Raw genomic sequence first — 18764 nt, forward strand, 5'->3', positions numbered from 1 at the left:
TCCTGGATCCAGGTGGCTGTTTTCATATCAGGGCTGCTTCTGCATATGCTCTATGGGAGTAGAGAGAGAGCATCTGGAAGGCAAAGTACACGCATGGGAAACTCCTCCGGAGCTGCCCGCACCCAACAGTCCCCTGGGAAAGGGGTTGCTCTCTATCAACCTTCCTTCTCCTCCTCTACTCCACACTGCTTCTCACCTGCCCCTGGGCCCTTCATGCTGAAAGGGAAGTGGGAAGAGGGGCAATGGCAGGGCCCTACTGCCGGAGCATCTCTTGGAGGGCCACTGGGATCCAGGACTCTCTCCCAGGCATCGCCCAGATGCAGCTCCGCAGGGAGAAGCTGCGCTTTGGCAGCGGGAGGTTGCCCTCTTTGCTGTTGCTGCTCAGAGGAAGCTGTACTCACAACTTCTCAGCGCACATGAGACATTTGTTGGTGTGCTGCTTGCCGGAGGAATCCCGGACAGGGTCATTCTCCCTCGTGCAGGACAGTCGTCCGCCAGCTTCAAACTGGGAGCGAAACTCGCTGCAGTCATCCTGCGGAAGGAGGGCAGCAGTTAGGGCACCCTGTGCTCCTCGTCTTATTGATCTGATTCTTAGAAACTTGGGGTTTCCTACCGGGAAAGCACGGCACCATCACAAACGCATCACAGGAGAGCCTGGGTGTGGGCAAGAGACGAGGGTGTGCAGCACCAGCCACTCAGAATATAAACAGAGTGACTCAGAAAAATTATGGGTCCCTCTGCCTGCACAGCACGTGTTGGGAGTTTTCTAGTATGGTCCGACTAATTATTATTCTCCTTGTTGGGCTATCCAAAGCATGCCAGTGATGTGACTGACACGGTCATGAAGTCCCTCCCCTCCCGCTTCTCCCACAATCCTTAATACACAGCTACAGCCTTTTCCCAGATCATAGCTCAGATCATAGTTGCCTTTACAAATCGAGTAGTAGCCCCCCAAACCAACCACACTTTGGGAATCAATCAAGGAGACGCAGTCAAAACATAAAAGCACAGTGTAAACATATTTAATAGCCCATGAGCAGCGGAAGGGTGTTTGGAGAGTAGATGATTAATTTGTTCCCTGTTCAAAACCACTGCACAGAAACCACGTTAATTTGCCCCCTAATTCCAACTGTTTCTGGCACTGCAATAGCCGATTCCAAACAGCAAGTAGAGAGGATAAGTAACTGGATCCCACTTACCCTTCATTTTTTTTTACAAATTGGTTTTAACGCTTGCAATTTTCTGCCCGTTTTGTGCATAGGAGAGTTTTAGCCAGCTCGCGTTAAGGTCCTTAGCAGGTCACTGACCCCATCCTTTGCTTCGCTGAGAAGTTTCCAGCGCTTCGCCCTGTCTGCCAGGGGGTTTCCCCAGCGCTGTCTCCTGCATCCTACCCGGGGCGCCTCAGCCTCTGGCTCCTCAGCTTTGCTGCTGGGCCGACGCCAGCAAAACACTTAGAGCAGAAACTGCCACATTTCCCTAGAGCCAAACTAGCCGCGGGTAGAAGAGATACCACCCGGCACAGGACGGGCCGGCACCTGCTGTGGCCAGCAGCCACATTGCATTGCTCCCATCAGAAATAAACGTCGCACCCCACTTCAGAGGGGCTGCCCGAGAGCCTCCCCGCTTCTCCCCATCCCAGCGGGTGCTCACGCCCCCGCGCAGCTCAGGCGATGCTTTCCCTCCCCAACAGGCCCAGAAAAGCTCTCCCAGCCCCTCTGTGCCTCGTTCCCTGGGACCAGCCCAGCTCAGCACCCCAGTCCTCCGCCTCCAAGACAGACCTGCCTTCCCCTAACAGCCTCTCTCAAACAGGCTCCCTTTGAACTAGCGTTTTTGGAGCTCTGTTAACTTCCCGACCTCTGCTGCAAAATCCTCGCCGAGTACATCCAAGACTTGCATTTGCCTTTTTCATGGCCTGTCGCATCCCTGACCCACTAATAAATGTAGGGCTTTCTTATCCTTTGTCACTTCCAGCCGACAAGCAGGAATTCTTGTTAATCACTGTCTGTGTGATCTTGCGCTGCTATTACATTTTATCTTGTTTCTATTACTCCAGGCCTCAGCGTTATCCAATTAGTCCTGAGTGATCTGCTGATTCTCCTCTGCTGATACTGCCTCCCAGCTTTGCCATCAGCACATTTCACTCCCGCTTCCATTTTTTCACGCCAAAGTCATCAGGAAAAGTACCGAAACAGGATTATCCCCAAGAGTGGGGCTTAAGGGGACCGCACCAGTCCCTGCAATGGCAGAAATCAAGAGGTAAGTGTTGGAAAGAGTCTCTTTTCCCTCCTTACAGAGCTGCTTTTGCCAGGAAAACACCAGTGCGCGGGGGCACGGTGGCTGCGGAGTGGCAGGGCGAAGGGGGCAAATGGCAGCACAGCGAGAACAAAGTTTCCAACAAAAAAAGCTAAACCTGAGCCACAGGCCCACGGAAATAGCGCAGGGCTGGGCTCTCCTCCCAGAACATAATGAGCTCTTGAACTTTCCAGGGCTTTTCACCTGGATTTTTCATTTTTAACCTAATAAGCACCCTCAGCAGCACTGGCTTCTCCACCCTTGAGCCAGGTGTCAGGGCACTGCGGCTGGTTTCTTATTCTGATGGGATTTCCCTGTCCCTAGATCCGCAAGTCAGTGGGTTACACCATAACGTTCAAGCACAAGTTGTTCACTTGGGGGATTCAAGAGCACGAACAAGAAATAAGGAGGGAAAGGAAAGTGGATCTCTAAATTAAATCAGCAGAGACAGAGCAACCGAGTAGAATAATGTCGCCTTTTCTCTATCTTGGGTGAAAATCCAATAAAAGTTTTATATTGACCTGCCTAATACTTTAATCTCACCTTATCTTTTCCTTGTCTGTTTTTAGATAACTTCTGCTCGTTCTCTCTTTTGCTGGAAGGGAAGCAAGATGAGAAAGTGAACACCACGGTGCTCCAGGGAGCCAGAGGTTTTCCCCACCACCGTCAGCAGGAGGGGGAGCGATCCCATCCACTGGCATCCGCAGCCAGGTCGTTCCAGCAGCCGTTTTCTCAGGCTAACAGAAAAAGCTGCTTTTTTTTTTTTTTTTTTCCTTTTCCCTTCCCCTCTACTCACAACTTCTCTGCACACATGATGCACTTATTGCTGTGTTGCTTCCCAGAGGAATCCCGGACAGGGTCATTTTCTCTGGTGCAGGAAAGTTTCCCTTTCTTGAAGAGGTCCCGAAACTCTCGGCAGTCATCCTGTGGAAGCGCCAAAAAACACGGGTTGACACAGATGTGCTGACGGAGGGACGCATGTCCCACAAATCCACAAAGGATTATCCACCCAGTGAATTACGTTTCAAATGCTGTTCTGTTTCCTTGAGGTGTAACTCAGGGGAAAACCATAGTTTGGCTGATGCGTCCTCTTAAAGTATAGCGTGCAACAGCGAAATAAATCCATGTTTAGATGAGCGCATTTGTCTGTTGCATCCAGGGTATTCTTATTTCTATTTCTAACAGATAAGACATGCAAAAGCCTGCCCGAAGGACCTAGGTTCTGCTCAAAGTATAAAAGCAACAATTCCTTAGTGAATTTTGAACGGGGAAGCCAGTTTTCTCGTCTCTCATGAGTGAACGCTCTACCGAGATTTTTAAAATCCGTGCACAGTAAAAAAGACGAAGCTGCAGGCATTAAAAAAAAAAATCCTTGCACACCTCCTTCCAGGTATGCTAGGGTAAGAGGTGAGTATTTTTGCCATTTAACATGACATTACACATTAACTGAAGCAAAGCACTCTTTCACAAAAGGCTTTTGCACCAAAATCTGCTTGAGTGTCTCAGTCTGGTCTTTAATTTCCTCTGAACAGCTTTCCTCTGACTTTCAGAACACGTGAGCGGGTTTGTAGCGTAAGAAACACATGCTACACGTGAAGCCTTTTGGAGCCTTTATGCAGCACCTTTAAGGTTATCTGCTATGTGATCTGCGTTTTCCCCCCTCATGCCGTGTAAAGGAGATGGTTTGATAGCTTATCCCAGCTCCGCAGGTGGGGAAGTCAAGCCCAGAAAATTACTTGCCAAAAGCCAGACAGAAAAATCTGTGGGCGAACAAAGAAATTCAGCGTAGGTCTCTTCCTGAGACTCTAAAACTGTCCTCCTGCCTTCAGGACTACGTGTTGGCAAGTCAGGTGTTTAAAAAAGATCTCCCTTAGGACATCTATGCTTTACAAAGCCTTTAAATTGCCCAGACACACAAGAGCTAGAAAGCTACCCTGCTTAACCAGATGTGAAAAAAAATAAATAAATCACTGCAACCAACACTATCTGTTGGCAACCAGCTCGCTCCCATCCAGAATAAAAACCCAAGGCTCAAAAAGACAAGTCCCTCCACATAAAGACCTGCTATCTAAAAAAACAGCTACAGGTAAAAGAAACCAGCCGGCTGCATCGACAAGATAAACAAGGGACAATTAGAGCCAGCCTGCTCCCACGCCCTGCCCTAGTCACAGCTCACATGCACCATCATTGCTATTAATTATTTGTCAGATGCCAATGGCATGCCTTCAACAGGCAGGTTCCTCCTTAGCCTACACTCTGGGTCAGGCACAGACCACACACGCCGTGTCGGTAATTGCCTGATAGGGAATAGATTGCCTGGGATTTGCCACGAGGAGTTTTGGTTTCTTTTATGCTCGTGGATGGCACAAAGCCTCACGCTCCCTCAGAGCCTCTCGCCGAGGCAGAGCACGTTTGCCCTGCTCCCATTGCCAGGCCCTTCCCCATCGGCCAAGCCGGTGTTTCCCACACCGCAGACAAGGAAACGCACTCGGCAAGTGGGTCAGAGGCAGAAGACGCAACACCACCACATCATCCCGCTCCCGGTGCGCCGATAAAACTGGCTTCGGTAGCGATGCTTCACCTCACCTCTCCCGAGGAGTTCACATTCCTGTTCGCCTCTCCACCACTCCCTTTGTTTTTTGAGTCTCTTTCCCTGCAAGAAAGGGAGGCGTGAGCGACAGAGCAGTCCTCTCAGACGTAAAACCACAATAGCTAGTGATTAAAGGCCAGTCCTGCCAACCCCACCTCCCCGTTGTGCAAGGCGGTGGGAAGAACCGGCACTGGGGCTCAGTGAGACATGCCCGGGGTATTGACGAGGGGCAATGGTTTAAACTAGAGCAGGCCAGGTTTAGATTAGCCATTAGGAAGAAGTTCTTTACAAGGAGGGTGGTGAGACGCTGGCCCAGGTTGCCCAGAGAGGTGGTGGAGGCCCCTTCCCTGGAGATATGAGGCTTGATGAGGCTCTGAGCAACCTGATCTAAAGATGGCCCTGCTCACTGCAGGGGGGTTGGACTAGATGGCCTTTAAGGTCCCTTCCAACCCGACAAGTTCTATGATTTAGCACCTCTGCACTGGGTCATTTTGCCATCCTTTCTCCCTGCCCAACAACCAGAAACATCTAGTTTCTTAGAAACAAGAAACTAAATCCGGTATGTTTTCACCCTGGATTTGCTCCTCACACCCTGCAGTGTGTCACCTCTGTGTGACAAGCTGGAGAGTGCTACTGGGTTCACAGGTGTGCTGAGGAGCTACAAACTGGTCTGTCTGGCCCAGGACTACAGTTTGACATCGCAGAGTGAGACAGAGCCTCCCCAGAGCGGCCTCATCGCTATAGGAGAGGACGGGCTGCACACGGAGGATGGCGGCATGAGCGATACTCACAGCAGCCTTTGGCACATCAGGCACTTGTTGAGGTCTCCTTTGGCACCTGAGCTGCTGAAGGGCTCCTTGGTGGTGGGACAGGAAAACTTCCCACTGCGCAGAAGTGACCAAATTTTCATGCACTCTTTCTGAAAAGCAGAGGAGGACAGTCAGTGGAGGCTCCCTCAGAGGCCATCGGGATCCTGGGAATAATCCGTTCATATTCAAGTTCTTTTGGGTGGGTTATGTGCTCTCAAGAGCAATAGTTTGTTCACACTCCTCATCCCCATCCCTCACCCCACACCACGTGTGGTACAGGCTGCGCCCAGAGCCCTGCTCGTGACTCCCGAGGCAGAAAAGACAACAAGAAAGTTCAAAACCCGTTGCAAGGGCCATTATGCACGGGAAAAGGAACACATATTTAATTAGCATACAGCTGCAAATTGCTACCTGCTGCAGGGGAGGACTCTCATGTTATAAAGTTAGTCAAGAGTGAAAAAAATGTAGCCCTAGAAGTGCCAGTGGGATGCAAGAGTAATGAATCAACCAGAGTTACTGAAGAGCGATTCAGGTGCAAGGCTGAAGCACAGAAAAGCACAATCCTCTCGGGAAGCGGAGCAGTAATATTGTGTAATGCTGCATCCCCCAATTGCCTCTGCTGCTGGGTAACAGAAGCGCAGACGAGGGAGAATCAAGGAACCATTTAGTTATTTTTGGCTGCTATGTTTTCCAATAGGGTCTTTACTAAGGAGAGACAAGCTTGTTTGATTAAAACATGAATGGAGCTGACTTCTCAGCCATTGAATCAAATAATTTTCTGAGACTCAAAGGACTTGCCTTAATTCTTTTAATTATCAAACTGGGGAATTGTCAGAAGCAGGGGTTTCTGCTGGATCAGAAGCGAAATTCTGAAATATCGTTAAAATATTATTCGTTCCATTTCTAACTTCATCTCACGAGATCTCCAGCCCAGAGCTGTTCGGATATGTGCTCGGCATAGCACACTAAACACACACTGTCAGCTAGAGCCACTGCCGTATCACAAAAGCATTGTCTCTAAGCATGGAGGAATTCACTGCTTTTTCCACCACTGAAAACGCGTTATGATATCTAAGTATAGTCTGTCTAAATGACTTTGCTCAGAGCATGCATTAAGCAGTGTAGTTGGCAAAACAAAAGGAGAATCACAATAGAAAAGGTTGGACTTGCCTTAATCGAAGCTTGGCTGGCAACATCTGTGACAGAAAAAAAAAAAACCAACAATGAAACCACAAAAAAGTCTTTGAAAGGAAATTTTAAATCAAAAGTATTTCATTACAATACTTGATGCAGTTTCCTAATCCACCCAAACACCTCTAGATAACAGCTAATCCAATGCATTATTGTAGACTGATAGAACGGACTGAGCATTAGAGACTTTCTGGAACATCGCACTTTTTGTCATTCAAATGCAAAAGCACATCCATTTTTTCATCTCTGTGCCCTCCTTTACTGTCTTAAAATCCAAGTTCCAAGGATGATTCGGTAACTGTTTCTCTATTATTCCACCCCACTGCCTTGGTAGAGGTATCAGCGCCACCCAAATGTTTTTGATGTTCTTCATCTTCAGTTAGAATTGGGGTAGCAGGGCTAGCCCATAACATCGTTGTTTGTCCAAACTTTCCAATTCCTTTTCAAGGCCCATTCCATTTGCAGTACTTCACACAAATTACCAAATTAATGAGTCACCAGGTGGGTAACTGATACACGTCTCTTCCTACTAAGCCCCTGAGACCTGGTGTAACACGTCATCTTACACCAGCAGTGGCGTCACAAGGACCCATCTTTTTCAATAGACACAGGCAGTAAAGCGAAAGACGGTTGCGCCGAGCCCAGACTCCTGCTGCAGCCTCTCTCTTGTAGCCACACAAAAATGCATTTCTTAGTAAGAGTAAATTCCTTAGAGAATTTACTAAAAGTTATATCACACATTTGTTCAAAGTAAAGTTTTCACGCAAAAATTCAGTCTGGTTGGAAAGTTGTATTCCTCCACTTAGACAACTGGGGTTGGGGTTTCTTTTTTTGTTCTTAAACTGTTAACTGTACTCAAAATAGATACTTTCACCCATCAGTGGAACTTCGCCATGTTCACATGCAAGAGAAAAAGCCATTATCTAGAATGTGTTATATCAAATCAATACAAGCAGTACAGCAAAAAAATGATGGTCTTCTGGTTATGCTGCTACGCTTTTTAAAGAATAAGGGCTCTCTACTCCTCTATCTCAGTGTCTTTACGGGAGCTCCCAGGCTGTGTCCTCGGCCAGTCCCAGATTTCAGCACAGAGAACATCAGAAGTTACTAACCTGAGAAGAAGCAGAAAAATGCCAGAGCAAGGACCACCGAGGCACCTTCTATTTTCATGGTGAGGGTGGCAGCTGTTTGCCTACGTTGACTCTATTAGTGCATTGCTCAATGAAACCCAAAGAAAGGGCTCAGGTCAGATCACGTATATATAGATGACCAGATCCTCCGCCTTCATTATGACATAATCTTCCCAAGAACCATCATTAGCTGCAAAAACCAGTTTGATGACAGTAGCTCTAAATTCTAATGATCCCATTAACACAATTAATTTCCATAAGGATGGGACATATTTGAGTCACTCCCTGTATTTTGTTAAGGTAAGAAAATTATAAATAGATCATTTCAGTTTCCCCACACAGGCGGAGGAATCCTTGCCATCTTTGGGGTGGTTTGTAAGACAGAGGTACCCCAGTCAGCACACCCCTAACACCCTTCACATCCCAACAGAATAGCTGAAGGGGTTTTATTTTAATAACTTGACTTATAACTTTAATATCAGCAAAGACAACAGGAGGGCCAGGTCACTCAAACCCCCTGGAAGTCAGTCTGCCTTTATTAGAGCACCCCGGCGTGAACAGTAAGCATTCAAGTAAGGTTGAAAAACATCAAGTTTGAGGCCTTGTTGAAAATCCTTCAGTTTGTTGCTACAGTTCACATACAGCTGTGCTAACGAGAAAAGCATGCTGATGAATCCTCGTCCCTTCCCTGTCCCTCCCTGTTGTCTTCAGAAGAAACTGCAATGGTATTCGTGAAAACCTTTCCTCAGCCCACACGGGACTTGACAGACCATGTAGATACTGCTCTTCAAGCAGATCAGTGCTCACAGATGTGGTGTTATTGATGCTAAAGGATCCAGCAAAGCAGCCCTGCTCAGGTCTCTCCCGAAAAAGAGATATTTTTTTAAAAAAAAAAAAAATTGTCATCCCGTGCAGGGCTTCTCAGGAGACTCAAGAGAGGTAAATAAAGATGACATCAAAGTTTTGGAATGTCATTTATGTGGGAAGAAGCTGCGTGCCTTGTTCTCCAGTGAAAAAGAGGAGAATTTGAAGAGAAAAAAAAAAAATCATTTGCGAGGTTTGAAACAGGTGGATAAATGAGAGAGTCGAGCAGAACAGAGCAATAAGGAGCTTGAGCACGGGCAAACAGGCGGCGGCTGTGCAGAGGCAGGTCAGCACCATCCGAGGAAGGAAGAAAACACACTTCCACATGACATACGCGTTTGGCCAGACAGGCCGACACAGCTCAGTTCAGATATAAACCCTTGTAATAAGTTGCTGCCACAAGTTTCCCAGATCAGAGTAGCTGTTCGTGTGTACAACTGGAGCCAGAGCCGAGCACGCAGCGTCCTAATTCGGTGTGTGCTCAGCCCTAACGTTTCTTTCCAACTCAAAGCAAAGTCGCGGGCAGGTTCGCGGTGGAGAGCTTGGAACAGAAAAGTAAACTGCCTGAGGTCACGCAGATGGTCCGCGGCAGATCCGAAGCGCTGCGTGTTGCCCCGAATCACGAGATAATTTCTGTACGTGCATTAGGCAGGGAGGCCAACAGGAAGAGACAAAACTGACCTGATACAGTATGTCTCAATAAACCCTTGGGAGAGATTATAAAAGCTCCAGAATGGAAAAAAGAAAAAAGTGCACGGTAGTTTAAAAGTGGATAGAGCTGGAAATCTAGTTGAAGGACAAAACCAAAAGACATTCTTTGTTACTCAGGTGTCTTTCCATGAGTCAGTCTTGACATGGTAAGGTTTGGGGAGGGGAGGGGTATTTTCAAATGGGTTTTGGTTTTGATTTTTTCCTCTTCCTCCAAAAGCTCTATTCCTATAGGGAAGTGAAACAATTCCCCAATTTTAGACAGATAGCTGACCACCCTGCTCCTGGAGGAAGCAGAGCGGGTGCCAGACGCGGTCAGAGTGGCCAGGCGAGAGCAGCGCCCAGCTGGGCAGTGTGGACAGAGTCAAGGAGGAGGAGAGAGACCCAGGTCCTGACCCCACGTGGGCCCTGTGTCCACCGCATCTCTCCCACCATCCCACCACCCTGTCCACCAGCCATACCCACACCAAGACGTGAGAGAGGGTCAGAATGGCCCAAACACGCCTTGACACCAAAACCAGAACCGTGTTCAGTACCAAATCTTAAATTAAAAAAAAAAAAAAGAAAAGAACAAAGAGAAGGACTTCCTTCCCAATTACCACTGCATAACTACAAACTTCTAAAAAAACCCACCGATGGTATGAAACGTGATGTCAGGGGATGGGGAGAACCCTGCAAAGCCATATGGTTTGAAGGATTTGCTCCTGTGTGCTTGAGTTACAAAAGGAAACCTGAGCAGAATAATGAGGGATGACAGCAAGAATGTATTAAACATAAACCTTGCCTGACTCACTTGATTGCCTTTATTGATGGATTTACACAATAAAGTCTATCCTGCACTGGAATCCAGACAGCCCATTAATTTCCATAGTAGTTTGTATTGCAGGATCAGATCTGTAAGAGATGATCCTGATGCTGTAGCAACGGGTTTAGTACAACACCTTGCTAATCTTAATTTAAAAATGATGCCAAACCACTGAAGAGCAATATGCCACAGAGAAAAGCAGCTGAGGGCAAGAAGTAGTACTACAAAGATGCTTTTGTTCGTGTCTTAGTTAAAATTTTGGAAAAGTAAACAGCATAGAATGATGTTATGCCTGTAGGACAGCTCTCAGGGGGTCCCTTTTCCAGCACATTCTGCTAGAAAAACAGGAAAGAGGATAAAAATAATCATGGAGGAGCAACTAGGAAAACTGAAGGGGAAACAGGAGCATAACATAAAATTCAGGCAAATTCTCGTCAGGTGGAAACCCAAGAGGTTGTGGGATGTCCTAGGGACAGAGCACTGCAGCCACCGAGCTGGGCAGGACACAGCCACGGGGGACATTCACCTCTTCCATCTTCAGGGCCCTGAGGAGAATGGGGAAGGGAGTCCAATAATCAGCCAAACGATTCACAACCCAATCAGTGATGAATATGCTTATCCTCCCTTTCCCATGCTAATTCTCCCATTTTCTGATGTTCCCACATTTCACTCCTTCACATGCCTGTGCAGGCAGAGCTTGTGTCTCTACATATATGAAAATAATTGAGATGCCTTGTCCACTCAAATTGTTTTTCTCCCCTTTAGTGACATGGCACTGTTTAGCATCACCTAGGAAGGTTTTTGTCAAGGGAAAGCTTCCTGGCACTATAACCGGTTGGGTTTTGGGGCAGCGGGGCATGAGGTACGTTGAGGTTTTTTTTTTTAAGCCATCTCTGCTTTGGCAGCTCTCTGTGTGAACGCCAGTCTCCGGCCCAAGCAGCTCTGAGAGCCTGAGTTCTGCAGCCCCATTCTTACCCCACAGCAAGGCAGTGTTTTGGGTCAGGTCTCCAAAGCCACCATAGCAGGACAAAATGAGCCCTGATAAGGATCTGCAGTCCGCGTTTCACCTACTTTTGCACCGCTGCCAGGGACCCCCCCCCTTCACAGCACCGTTTGCCTTTCGCCGCCCCCGCTAGAAAACTTACATCTCTGCAATCGGCGCTGTGGCTTCAGTATCACCCACAGGACTCCCGGCAAGCAAAGGGGACTTTACCCAGTGCCACTGCTGGGTCCTTAGAGCAGAGTGGAAAAGCAACACGTGCTTGTGTCTGTGCTGCCAGCGCGGCTCGCTCTTCCTCCTCAAGAAAGCTCACACCACCACAGCCTACACAGCCTCACGGGTCCCAGCATATGCTCTCAGGTGGCTTGTGCTCTGCCATCTCTCCAGCTGCCCTGTTCACACCAGCCCAGGCAACCTTCAAGACTAGGTCCCATCCCCTGCTCACCTCTCCCAGGGAAGGGAACCCTTCATGCCTAGCGGAAAGTAACATGAGTGGGGAAACTAGAGCCTGCGTATTTCTAGTAAAACTACAGACGTGCCTATATCCCCACCAGAGCCATCCTTTTCTGTCCCGACTGACACACTTTTCACCTCCCCACCATCTCTTCCACCTCAGATGAACCCCACCAGCAACACTGCTTAATTTCTCTGAAATTTTGATACTTCTCTCTTTCCCAGGCCACCACTATACCCCCTCAACCCGGAGACCCTCAGGGTTAAAAGAGCAGAGGCATAGTTGTTGACATACTTAACAAAGGAAACCAGAGTAGATGGCATCTTACTTCACAGCCAAAGCAGAGTCCAGAGCTCTCACCTTCAGCACTATTTAATGAGTTACCTCTCCAAAGTGGGACATTTCAAAATGCAGGGAGTTCAAAGACACTTACCCATTTTTAATCATTTTCTCAGCATTATTAACACTTCAGGTTCAGAGCAACCAGCCCCTTACAGCTCACTTTGGGCTCATCTGCAGCTGCCAAATAAGAAAAAATATCAAGGGAAGATTATTGTGCTGCCATGCTGACGTTGCAAGCTAACATAACCTCTTGGGCTGCATCTGCATAAGTGGCGCCCTCAGAGAAAGTCTGTCCTGTGCATCTTGCCTGGTGCTTGGTAAAAGGACTCGTCTCTGCTGGCAACCGCCACGTCAAGATGGCTTCCTGCCTCCCAGAGACACCCAGTTAGGCACCCACCCTGGGCTAGACTCTGCTGGAAGAAGAGCCATGAATCTCACCCACCTCCTCAGCACAGCTTGGGAGGCACCTCATCCACGCGTGTCCCATGCAAGAACAGGCTTCATCACACTAGAACTAACCCTTTTGCTTGCACACAATTCTGTGACCAAAACCCAGTTGCCAATCAGCCAACCAGCTAGTCAGCCCCAAGCTAATGGAAACGAGTTTGAGTTGCTGGACTGCAACAGCCACATGTCTCAGAGCTCCCCTCTTCATACCTACAGCTGCTGCAGCTCTCAAGTGAGCGCTGCCCAGATCTCCAGGGAAACAAGTCTTGCTCATCCTGAAATCCCACCGTCACTGCAGGTACCCAAGGTCTACGCCACGGTCCTTCTCCTTCGGCCAGGATGAGCTCCCTGAGCCCAAAGCAGAGCTCCACCAGTCTGACCCAGTGAAAAAGTCCTTCCCAATTGGCTGCTCATTTCCCACCCTGGTGCTGGGTATGCAACCCAGCTCAGCAGCACGGCAGCTGACTCTCCACGCCACCTGGCTGCATCCCTGCAAATGCAGCAGCAGAGTGCGTTAACTCTCAGAGTCCTGGAGCACTATTCCCTCTTTGCGGGCTCACTGAGGAGGGCGAGCTGCTAGAGGCCAGGAGAGGAATTTCCTGATTTCATCTACCTCTGAGAAGCAGGTGCACGGCAAGTCCTGCGCATCCTAGAGCACGTTAAGCCTCAGCAAAAATCTTTTCAGGAACATGTCCAGAGCATGGCAACAAGCTTCACTGAAAAATAAAACATACCCCCCCACCCCAAAAAAAAAAAAAAAATCTGTGTTGAGTGGACTCACTGCTTCAAAAGGAAAGAATACGAATAAACTTAATTTGGACTAGTTACTTTGCAAATCTCTGTGCACCAAGAGCATCCATCAACTTCCCCTAAATCCAGCATCCACTGCATCCTCCTCGGGTCCCGGTGTCTCATGGGCCACACCCTTCCCCGTCACCAGGTTTCCTTTCCCGCCCAAATCCACCTTTTAGCTCTGATCTAAAAGTCACAAAAAGCATCTTGGGTTATGAACTGTCTTACATGCCGTTTGTACACCCTCCGGCACAGAAAGGCCCTGCTCTCCCTGCCACATCTGCAGAGCAATGGCAGCGGCTTCCAACAGTTTGCGCTTGAACCGGAGCGTGGGCCTCATCTCCGCAACCCTTCCCAGGCCATGAGACACCATGACATGGGGCTGACTGTCCTGGACAGGCCTTTGCCGCTGCTGACTTAGCTTGACGGTGCCAGGGAGGAGGGGGAAATGAATCAGGAAGTGAGCAACAGCGAGAGGTGTATGTCCAAAAGGCAGGGATGAGGCCAACTTTGGAAGATCACAATAATAGCGTGTAACACATGCCATCTTCAAAGGACTAATGAATCCCTACAAGGTTCCCCTGTTATTATTTGCATTTCACAGATGGGTACATTAAGATGCAGAGGGCCGCATTATCCTCTGGGTCACACCTATTTCAGTCTATTCATCCCTGGTCTTATATTGGAATTCATCCCTGCGGTGCGAGAGATCCTCCCACAAGTCAAAACAACAATGCTATCTCTCAGGCGGGCCTGGTACGGGAATCACCAGTATCATCGACGGTCTGGTTTGCACAGCACACCAGACCGACTGGTCCTATTGATCTCTCCTGGCCTTGAGAACTGATCAGCTTATCAATTCTCCTTCCCACCCACCAGGCTGAAGGGTACAAGCAGCTCTGGCTCACTGCTGGATGGGCTTTTTTTTCAATATCTTTTCCTGTATGTGAAATACCAGACAGAGGAATCCAGGGGAGAGATGCATCCTAGTGCCTAACACCATCCAGCCCCATTCCACCCAGAGGTCTCACTCTGGCCTGTGGAAAGGTCCCACCTTCCAGCCAGGAGCCTCCCCACAGCTCAGTAACTTTTGTTCGCAGAAGAATGAAGCTGCCCTGGGAAGCTGCGCTAGCTGGGAGAGCAGAGTTGCACCCCACGCTATAACCAATGCCATGTGGGGCTGGGGACGCTGGAAACAGTCTCTGCATTCAGAGGGACATCCAACATCGAAGCAACAAGCTCTCCCCGCCGACTCTGGGGAAGCAGCCTGCCATTCCTACTGTCAACGCTTTCCAGGGCGGTATTTGTTAGGCTGGAGATGGCGGGAGTTGGGTTTTGATCTACAAGGCCTCAGCAAGTAACATCTGCAGAGTGAAAGGATTTCCCATGGCAAAGCACCACGACATCCCATGGAGCTGCAAAGGACTTGCAGCCTCAGAAGGCCACCAAGATCTGTGCTTTGATGGGCCTTACCACAGCTAGCTGATTTCACGGCCGTTAACAGTATTTGTAGCTTAGATAAGGGTAATCAAAATCTCATCATTCAGGGCGTAAACTGATCGCCTGCAGGGGTTAGAAAGGAATTTTACTTCATGTGCAGCATTGCACAACCACCCGGATTCATTGTGGGTATTTTCCAGCCTCTGCTGAGCACCAGCCATGGGCCACAGCTAGAAGCGAAGCATGGCACACCGGCTGAAAAGCCGGAGTCATCATGTGGAAAAACACAGCCCCATTGTTTGGGAACAAAGTAGGAGTTTTTCTGCCTCTGGTTTCAACTCACACATGGAAATAAGAGACAATGACTGTCACTGGGCTGCTGAAACAGCAGAATTTCAACAGAGGAAGAAAAATCTGTCCCGGGATTGTTTTCCTGTAGACAGTGAGAAGAGTGCCTGGAGAGCCCATGAGCACAGCGCACAAAGGATTACACAGCACAAAGTGACCCGTTGTGAGTAAGGCTGCCCCATCCTGCGCTGCCAGCTGGACCCTGGAAGCACCACTCCAACAAGGGGTAGCAATAACCTACCCTCCAGTGAGGGCTGAGCCCTTCCATGTCACCCAAGAACCCTCACCACCAGCTGTCCCCACATGAACAATGAGGGACAAGAACATAGTGTTTTTCTCTCTGCAAAATTATTATTTATGTTTTATCAGTAGTAAAGGTTCTATAATGTCGGAGCTGGCCGCAGGGTGTGGTGGCCTAAGTGGCAGTACCCATCGCAGGAGGCCAAAAACATGCCCCATGTGGGTGTTGGTTGCTCTTAGATTATAGTATCACCACGCCCCGCTCCGCTAATTGCACCGCGAAACTCTGATCTCTGCCATATCCCACAGCCAGCCTGATGGCAGGTACCTACAGCCGCGCATGTGACCCATCACAGCACCAGCCGTTCCTCTGGAGAAACCTATGGAAAGATTGGACCCTGAATTTCTTTTCTCTGTAGAAGATAACTGAGAATGAGGCATTTCTGGGCATGTATCTGAAAGACAACAACAGTGGCATTACTAGAGCCATCTGCTGCCATGAATTCTGACTAGAGGTGCTTGCAAGCCAACAGGGATAATTTCTAAAGAAAATTGTCAACTTTTCACTAAAAAAATAAGCAACTACAACTGAAAGTAGAATATGTTTGCATGAGAACTATGGATTTCCCACAATCTTCTGTTTCTCCTCCCATATCCCCCAGATTTAGGGGAGAGCATACAACTGACATGAATATTTGTGTTTGGTCCCTTTGTGTGAGATGTAAAAAGGTTTAAACACCTTCCCATGGGAAAGGGAGGCATGCTGTCAAACAGCATCACCACCTTCAATAGCATCACTCTGGTTGCTAAAGGAATAGTTCAGCCTTATCAAAGCTAATGGCACAACCCTTGGTGCATCGGGGGGAGAGGAACCACCAGAAACGCATCGGGATTTCGGGAAGCTGCTTTAGGTCTAACACACTTCAAGAAACCATCTCCATTCAGTCCTCACTGCTCAGCTTTCTCCACTCACACACCAAAACGCAAGTCTCGTGCAGGCATTCACTAACCCTGCAGTCTGCTCCTCTGCACTGTGGTCAAATACTCCCGAGTGCAAGTCTGCAGTCATCAAATCCCTTGCAAGTTTGTACCTGATTTCCAGCTAATATGCTTGCTACCGAACTATTAATCCCTGTGCTCTGGAGGGAGTGTTTGCCAGGCCCTTTCTGGCAACAGCATTAGGACACCATGACAAATTCCTGCTAGCATGGCTTCCCTTACACACCTACATGAGACTTCTTCTGTGTCCCGCAGCAAAGCCCTCGTTAGTGTTCGACACCAGGACTTGTCTACACAATACCTTCTGGACAGACACCAGCAACTCTGCTCACGCTGGGCAGAGAAGAGGTTGCTCTGGCCATACTCTGAACTGCACAAAGGCTGAAGAAACACCCCATCAAGACCTGTCCACGTGGCCAGCGAGCTGGGGGACACACACTGCAGTGTGGAAGACACACTGTAGGTCCTGCCCACCCCATGGGTCTGGCCTGCCCCTGGACTTCCCTACAGGTATGGATCATGGCTAAACACTCACCAATTGGTCATCTGCTGAGCTAAAGGCACCTTCCAGCATCTCCAGCACCTTCCACGGCTGATTACCATGGCAGTCTTGGTCTTTCTTTTGCCTTTCTCCTGGAGGAGAGAAGAGTGAACCATCTTCCTTCTCTACATCACCAGGGACTACACCTATGCTGTTGGTTCCCCTTTTGGTTCTACACTTCTCTGGCCTCCCACTTACCCTCCATCAAAGAGGGGGTAAAGAACCTTTCTCAAAGAGTTTGTGGGTCTTTTGGGCTCTTTCATCCTATTTGGTGCTGCCTGAAGCATTCCATCAGCCACTGCAAACCATCCTCAGGGTCCTTTTGTCTGCTTCTCAAGCACATGCACTTCACGGGAGTTCAGCACACATTTAACCCAACCTGTTTCCCCGAGGACTGCTCTAAACCATGCCTTTTCCATAGGCACTCCTCCACACGCAGAGCTCTGTTATCCCTGCAGCAGGAATGTGCTCGCCACGAGGAGCCCTGAGGTTTGCCTGATTACCTTTAACTACCTGTGGCTTTTCGCTTGCGTTTAATAACGCTGTTTCACACAGCGCACTGGCCGGTGCACCCATACCCAACTTAATAAGCATCCCATTGCAGCCGGGTCACCCGTCTAGTGGGGAGCAGATCAGCTAACAAATGCCTAATGACAGCAGTGGGAAGCGCTGTGTTCACCAGCAGTGATTGATTAACAAATTGGCTACTGGGAGTGGCATGTGGCAGACACCAACAGCATCCCAGAGCTGAAACAAGGCCAGGGAAAGACCCAAATCAGTGCTATTTCAGTTTTTGAGGAACATCTAGATCACGATCTGGCACTTTTCATCACCAGTCAGTGCCTGGCAGAAGGGTAAAACCAAGGAAACTTCAAATAGGCAGTGTGCGGCAAAGGAGCCCAGCTCCTGTTGGCGTTCACCTTGTCCTAAAATACCCAGTGTCTTGACTGAACATTCTCCAAGTGTTTGTCCATGATGGTGCAAGTCCAACAACCAAGTTGTCTTTCCTGGTGGACTGTTGGGATGTCCCAGCCTGCGGTCCCTTCGAGGGCTGGGATTGTATTCACTCTTTGTTTCCCAACTGAAAATAAGGCCATAATCCAACATTTGGGCTGCAGGAATGGAGTCTTCTGAATATAATTTAGTAAGTTTGCATAAATCTTGCATCTTCACCTTTTGTGAGAACTGATATCAACTGTTGCATGTGAGAGACCTCCCCTTTGCAGCACTGAAACAAGGAGCCCAGTGACAGATGGAGCCCTGGGGCTGGGGAGCAGGGACCCAGCTGCTGCCCCAGGAATTCCCCCTTCGTTTCAGTGAAATGAAGCCTCTGCTTGTGGCAAGGTAGGTCTCCCGCATTTACAGAGCCCTTCTCCTTTCTCTCCCTTCTGAATCTGTTACGTGTACACTTGATCTCTGTTGCTGCCTGTCCCATGACCCACCTGCCTTCACTGCAGAGGTTCATCCTTGTGCGACCTCCTGCCTGTCCAGAACATCTGTCCACCCATCACTGGCTCAGGACCAGATGCAGCATACAACTATCAGCATCCAAATGTTATTTTCTTCTTGTATTCATTGCCATACACGTTTGGTCTCATGGGCTGTTTGTCTGGTGTCCTGACTTTAGGGGACACTTCGCCTTGTTAATCACAATTGTTGGACCTGCCATGGAGCCTGCTTCCAAAGGCGTAGGACAGAGAGACATCCATGATTTACTCTGGCATTAACACTGCGCTTCCTCCATGGAGCGCAGAAGTGGAAAGGACCTCCTG

The 18764-nt window shown here is 48.7% G+C and overlaps 1 protein-coding gene across 2 annotated transcripts in view; it reads right to left on the reverse strand.

Moving 5' to 3' along the window:
* Positions 1-18764, reverse strand: part of LOC134521844 (serine protease inhibitor Kazal-type 5-like) — a 99617-nt gene that overhangs the window by 4313 nt on the left and 76540 nt on the right. Inside the window, exons 4-10 of one of the 2 annotated variants that reach the window (XM_063348862.1) lie at positions 12277-12362; positions 6862-6887; positions 5674-5801; positions 4879-4945; positions 3089-3216; positions 2836-2887; positions 402-532 (exon numbers count right to left, since the gene is read on the reverse strand). In XM_063348862.1, coding sequence (XP_063204932.1) covers positions 402-532; positions 2836-2887; positions 3089-3216; positions 4879-4945; positions 5674-5801; positions 6862-6887; positions 12277-12280 — 536 coding nt within the window. In that variant the 5' untranslated portion in view covers positions 12281-12362. The remainder of the gene's footprint in view (positions 1-401; positions 533-2835; positions 2888-3088; positions 3217-4878; positions 4946-5673; positions 5802-6861; positions 6888-12276; positions 12363-18764) is intronic. The other variant, XM_063348863.1, reaches the window with a different exon arrangement.

The sequence above is a fragment of the Chroicocephalus ridibundus genome, chromosome 11, assembly GCF_963924245.1.
Source record: "Chroicocephalus ridibundus chromosome 11, bChrRid1.1, whole genome shotgun sequence".
Lineage (NCBI taxonomy): Eukaryota > Metazoa > Chordata > Aves > Charadriiformes > Laridae > Chroicocephalus > Chroicocephalus ridibundus.